General features: G+C 37.1%; 1 protein-coding gene and 1 long non-coding RNA gene across 2 annotated transcripts in view; both read right to left on the reverse strand.

Annotated features, from left to right (window-relative positions):
• LOC102204098 (adhesion G protein-coupled receptor F5-like) overlaps positions 1-4372 on the reverse strand; it is a gene marked incomplete at its 3' end in the record, with an annotated part of 8213 nt that extends 3841 nt beyond the window's left edge. The window contains exons 1-7 of the mRNA XM_013908075.1: positions 4236-4372; positions 4080-4132; positions 2343-2464; positions 2028-2246; positions 666-869; positions 351-482; positions 39-232 (exon numbers count right to left, since the gene is read on the reverse strand). Of these exons, the coding sequence (XP_013763529.1) occupies positions 39-232; positions 351-482; positions 666-869; positions 2028-2246; positions 2343-2464; positions 4080-4132; positions 4236-4304 (993 nt within the window). The remainder of the gene's footprint in view (positions 1-38; positions 233-350; positions 483-665; positions 870-2027; positions 2247-2342; positions 2465-4079; positions 4133-4235) is intronic.
• Positions 4373-4422: 50 nt separating this feature from the next.
• LOC102203920 (uncharacterized) lies at positions 4423-5412 on the reverse strand. Its single transcript, XR_312504.2, has 4 exons — positions 5373-5412; positions 4919-5068; positions 4653-4820; positions 4423-4516 (listed from the first exon to the last, which is right to left on the reverse strand). It is a non-coding gene; the product is annotated as an uncharacterized LOC102203920 (long non-coding RNA).
• Positions 5413-6572: the final 1160 nt, after the last annotated feature.

Genomic DNA, 6572 nt, shown 5'->3' on the forward strand with positions numbered 1-6572 from the left:
ATTATCTGTTGTTGGAAACAACCAGAGAGCTAGGTTACCTGGGACTGGTCAAGCAGCTCCTGAACTGGCAACAGGATGCAGTTGTATTCAACATCGTCAAATTTCCTATTTTCCTTGCACACTGCAGTTATTTCTCCCACCTTGTTTGGTCCCACAAATTTTGGATCACAGGGCACTGCAGCTTTGTAACCTATATCTCCTTGGCCAAATGTGTCATTTGTACAGTAAGCACCTATGCAGAGAGAGAACAAATACATCATCAGTTTTAATATGTATTTTTCATTTTGTATGTATGAATGCATGTTCATGATCATACTTGTGAATATCTGAATTTGTTAAGTAATACTCACTCTGTGAGGACAACTGTAGTGTTATTGCATTTGCAAATAAAGGTTGGTTTTTTAACTGACAGATGACTGTCTTTTCCCCTTCTTGACAACCTTGAGGTGTAGGATAATTATAGGTAATCGAAGTACCAGTGCCTAAACAACAAAAATAAAGGTAAGTTAAAAATATCCTAGAGAGCAGAACAATAGCAAGACCGAAAAGTTACAAAATAATATTAATTGCATTAAATATGCTTTTGTGAAAATGCTGTGATATAAAATGTTTCTCAGTAACAGATTTGCCTTTTGTTGATTTTTGTGTTTTTGTGTCAGGCTTACCTGCTGCAGAAATGTCCCGAAACTCAACCTCATACCCAGGACTCACACTGCAATTCAGAGCCACACTTCCTCCAGAACATTGCACATACTGTCTGATTGGTGAGACTGTGATTGTGGGTTTTGTTTTCAGACTGAATGATGTTGCAGATTTCTGACGAAAAAATGCTTTGTCATCTGTGCGCATCAGCCGACATTCATAAACTCCTGTAATTAAAAGTGAAATTTTCAAATTAAACCAACAAAAGAGGTATAAAATATTTGTAATAACAACAACAATAACATTTTTGGAATACTCCTGGTTTTCCGCCCTCATACACTGAAACTTTACTTTTTAGCAATCCAACCCTAATTTTTCTGGGAATAACCAACTGCGATTGTTTAAAAATATAGCTTAAATGCTTAAAAGCAGAACATATTACATTCTGTATTGAAATGAAAGGACTCTTTACAATGTATTGTGAGGGAAAAAAAACTGGACTGCACAGAACTAAAAAGTAGAATATCAGCTCATTAATAATAAAATAGTACAGTAAAAAAAACGAATACTCTGTTTGGCCACAAATTGTCATAAACTGCACACCCATTATAATGTGCTTGCAAACCCAAGAGGGGAAACTGTTTGTCTGCCCCCAACCAATGGCGGTACTCTTTTGCATCACTAAACTATTATTTGAGAAGTGAGCCATAGAAACTGGGAAAAACTGTATATCAGAATATTAGTGTACCTATAAATGTCACGTCCCTTTGTTTAGATGCTATTGTGGTCCTTAAATCACTGGTTAAAATGCATATACTGCTCACATGAAGTGTAACAGCTCAGCAAAGGAAAACATTTTTTTGGCTTTTGTACCATATTTCTTTTGTATGATCTGTGTTGTGGATTTTTTGGATGACATGTATACCTATACATTATATATCTATCTGCACTGAACATATATACTGTATACAGAGTCTTCCGCACCAGACATTTTGCTCTCATCAGAGTTTATTGCGGTGGTTCAGTAACATGGCAGAATTCTTCTGCACTGTATTTCTGTGAGAGACTTAGGCCCAACCATTGGATACCTCTTCAATACATAAAATAATTGTAGTGGTATATTTACTACACTAAGACAGACTGCACTATAATTATTTTTGGGTGAAACTTTCTCTGCAATTTGTTCTTTTCAAAACCAGGTCACACTGATTGATGCACTGACAATGCTTGCGTTGCACTGTAAGATGAATTTTACCCAGCCAATCAGAATTTTGCTGTTGCTCTGGCCTGAGTACTAAGAGAAAACTGTGATGCAGAATTTTAATTTTAATTAAAAAAAATCTATTAAAATGTATTCCTATTAAATGCACCAACCCATTTCTTACCATCGTCAGCGCTAATAAACCTTGACACAGTTAAGGTTGATTTTCCATCCTTAATTGAAATTCTGTGTTCTCCATCTTCAGATATGAGCACCGTATTACGTCTCCACTCTGCTGCTGAGACAGTGCCAAAATTGAGATCCCCTGGTTGAGGGCCACATGTTACAGTCACTGGTTGCTCATAAAATCCATCATTTGGCGAAAATGTCAGGGGACCCGAGGCTTTAAGGACAAAAATGTCGCACAATTACTAAACAAATATCTGGACCAACAGATATTCACAACATTTAAAAGCATAAATGTAAAAAACTACCTTACCCTCAAATATTACAGGATATAATTTTGCCAGGTTGTTAGATATTTTTAACTTTAGTGCCTGAAAGTCTGGTGTAATAGAAGAGGGACCACTGACTTCATATTGGGCAATGGTACTTCCACTCCTGCAACAGAGAACAGAGTTCCTTTAAAAAAAACGTAACCACAAAAGAGTTGCCAACTCTTAAGTTCTCACATGCTATATTCACTCACACAGGCCAAACAAGTTTCATCTCAAATAACAAAAACATCAAATGCCTTTAGTTATGGCAAATAAAATAAAATAAATAAATTACAGTAAATTGCAAATAATTAACAATTAATTTTTTCCTCTACTGGGTAAAGGCTAAATGTCAGACTATTTCCAGATTATATGTTTTTAGAATGAGTAGTAGAGACAGTTTTACTGCATGTTGAGTTTTCCCTCAGTCACATTAATTTACAACTTAACAGATGGAAATGTTTACAGTAATGTCTTAATTGTGATGAAATTAATAAACAGAATCATTGACAAACTGCAGCCTTTGCAAAGTCCAGAACCCGCCGGGAATGACTTTGACATCTTGCCGGCAATGCAAACCAACCATGATTGCTTGTGAGGCAAGATATCTTGCAACAATGGGTCCATATTCATGAGCCACAATGGCCAACAATGGGCCACAGAACACCCTGAGGACTGCACTTAAAGGCCTTCTCTAGGTCCTGAAATGTTGAACATATAAATTCCTCACTCGACCTGCGAGCAGTCTTTATCCTTCAAGCTCAGATCCTGGCAGCTTGAGGGCCATGCACAGGATCTTTGCTGTTGCTAGGACTGCGCACTTCTGGATATAGATGTCAGATGTTTTTTCCTGGGATCTGCTGGACCCTTTTCCCCATTTTAGGAATCACTGCCCCGGGTGCTGTGATTACCACTGGGACCCATGTTGCGTTTAGATTCCACAACATTCTTATTTAAAGTAAGGCTCCATTTTAAAACAAAAGAAAATAATAAAATTTGAAAATTTTGTCCTTCAAATTAAGTGGCTAACCTCAGAAAAATTAAATGAATTGGGAAAGAATTTAAATTTCCCCTTTTGTGTTTCACATCCTGACTAAACAGTCTCAACCAGTTTTGCAGATAATAAATCTCATCTTAAGTCTTAATAACTATAGAGTAGCAGGGCTCACTTTCTCCCCCCTCTTTTAATCAACTTCCCTACTAACTAAGCTCTCGCTTTTGCTGCCAGGATTTTAAACCTGGGCTTGAATGGAGTCGGGCACATTCTCATTTGCCTATTTCAAGCCTGGACCGATATTTAGTTTTGATTAAGTTCACTGTGCAGAAAACTCACATTTGTGTGTGGAGCCACACATGGTTAAGATGGATAGGGTGACTTTACTCATAATGGAGGAAGTTATCTCAGGGTGCATTTGGAATAAAAAATGGCAGTTTCTAAGGCCCCAGGCATGTAAAGGTTGTTCTACTTCTTTACTCTTTTGTGTACTTCTTTCTTCAATTCAATTCATTCAGTGCCTTCAACACATCAGTTGTTCTTGGAGGTTGGTAACTAATCTCATAGGGTGGGGATGATGATATTCCCCCCATAACGCTTTTGCATAACGTTTTTGCAAAATCCGTTTCTGTGAACGGACTTTGCAAAAACAAGTGGAATGTTTCAATAACCATACCATAAAAGGAGTGAAGAAAAAACCTTGTTAGGAATTGTGTAGTAATAAAAAAAAGACACTGTGAGTTACCGGAATTTAATTAATTTTGCTTGTATTCCTTGATTCAGTCCTTCTTCGCTGATCTGTTTGAGACAGTGGCAAAAACAGGGAATAAATATTCCATATAGCTAGTAGAAGGCGAAAAAGAGAAAACTAAATAACAAAGAAAAAAAGGCAAAGACTTACGGTGTTGCTAACAGTTTTGTGAAAGTCATTGGTTTCTTGATTGTATTCTTCCTTGAATTCAACATCCATAGTTATTTCAAATGTCTGTGTCACTGGTGTGGTTGTTGTGGTTGTTGTTGTTGTTGTTGTTGTTGTTGTTGTTGTTGTTGTTGTTGTTGTGTTTGGCATTGTTGTTGTTGTTGTTATGTTTGGCATTTTTGTTGTTGTTGTTGGTGTTGGCATTGTTGTAGTTGTCACTGATGGTAATGTAGTTGTATTTGGTGTTATACATGGATTGAAAGCTGTGGAGAATAAATTAAGATCCAAGAAAAAAGAAGAAAATTAACACCAGAGAATTCCAACAGAAATAAATGTATTAAAGACATATTTGAATACATCATATTCAGGTCACATAAAAATTATTTACTAAATTCTTACTTGAGATTGGTTCACAAATTTCTCCACCAGGAGGAAGCCCGTTGATGCACCCACAGGTTTTTGAGGTGACATTACTGCATGCACCATAGTCGACACACTTGTCACATGACCAAGCAAACTGGTCCTCACACTGACACTGCTGCACTCCCGTAGAGACTGGAGAGCACCCTTTTCAAGACAGTTAAAAGAATGACAAAACAAAGCTCATTCATATAGCACTATATAAAAATAGCGCAAAAATCACATAAATAAGATCAAGTCCTTACATGTGGTGAAGTTCAAGTCTTTTACTGTTAAAAACTCAATTTGAGGAGAGATGACATTTTTCATAACGTCTCTGAGTACAACAGTGATATTTGGGGGCACATTGGTTGCTGAGATGTGCAATTCAACTGCTATATAGAAGACCACTGGTGCTGTGAAGGAGAAAATGAGTGAATGCATCACATGAACCTGTCACAATGATGGGACACAATAAAATGTTGACAACAAGCTCCCATTTCAAAAAAAAAAAAAAGCAATTTCCACATGGTCAAAATTCTGTTGGCAGCAATCTACAATTAAATTTACCCCAGCTCTCAGTTACATGAGTCACTTGGCAAACAGATTCATTTTTAGATAATTTAAATAGCTGTATTGTTACAACAAAAGAGATTTGATTTATTTAGATTTTACAGTGCAAGTGATAATCTGGAGCATTGTACATTTCAAATATCATACCATTTGTTGATGTAGGTGTTGTTGTTGATGGTGTTGTGACTGTAAAAAAAGAAGAAGAAAAAAGCAGCAGTTCAGGTTTCAGCATACTTTTAAATATGTATATTTTTTCTTTTCCCACACAGCCAGAGAATCTAACGTACATGCTGCAACACTACATATTATATCTTAAACCCAAGTGTTTGCTTTATGGACATGAAACAGAACACTTAAAATCTTTTCAATCAACATATGAGCAGACATGTTGACACACATATTTATTGACAGTTGAAGTAATTTGGTCTGATATTAACACTGTGTGAGCTTTGACACAAAAGCATTTTAAATTTATACAGTCCTGATCAAAATTTTAAGACCACTTTAAAAATGGCAAAAAATCATATTTTGCATGGTTGGGTCTTAACAATGTTCTTCAACGTGCAACAAGAAGAAATGGAAATGAGACAATTCATTTTTTGAGCATGCAATTTATTGAAAACAATGCTTACACTGAAACAGGCTGTTTAACAGCTGATCAAAAGAACAAAAATCAGAGTTCCAAACATGGTCTCAGTAATGAGTAGCTGCACTGTTATTGTCGATCACTTCAAAGATTTATTGCAGAATCCTTGATGCAAGCTTTTCCAGGAGGTGAGTGGAAACATTTCTCCAAGTGGTGAAGACAGCCGCTCAAAGGACATCTACTGTCTGGAATTGTTGTCCATCTTTTAAACTTCCCTTGCCATCCATGCCCAAAGGTTCTCAATTGGAGGATCTAGATCAGGGGATCACGTAGGATGGTCCAAAAAAGACTGATGTTATTCTCCGGAAAGAAGTCCCTTGCCCTTGTGTACTGTAGCGTTGTCCAGTCGTTACCTCACAGACAAGGGCCTCAGTCATCAGGGATGCTCTCTGCAACATCTGGACATAGCCAGGGGCTATGTTTGACACCCCTGCACCTCCTGAGGCTCCATTGTTCCACTGAAGAAAAAGAGCACCCCAGACTATTATGGTGTCACCACCACTGTGGTGCATAGAAAACATCTGAAGTGGCATCTGCTTGGATTTTTTCTCATCAGAGAATAAAACTTTCTTCCACCTTTCAATGTCCAGTGTTTGGTGCTCTCTTGCAAAGTACAAACAGTCAGTTCTGTGGCGTTCCAGGACAAAAGGCCTTTGAAGATGTTTTTTTTATATTTGAAGACCTTCAGTCTCAGATGCCAT

Source organism: Pundamilia nyererei, unplaced genomic scaffold (genome assembly GCF_000239375.1).
Source record: "Pundamilia nyererei isolate P.nyererei 1_Seehausen unplaced genomic scaffold, PunNye1.0 scaffold01070, whole genome shotgun sequence".
Taxonomy (NCBI): Eukaryota; Metazoa; Chordata; class Actinopteri; order Cichliformes; family Cichlidae; genus Pundamilia; species Pundamilia nyererei.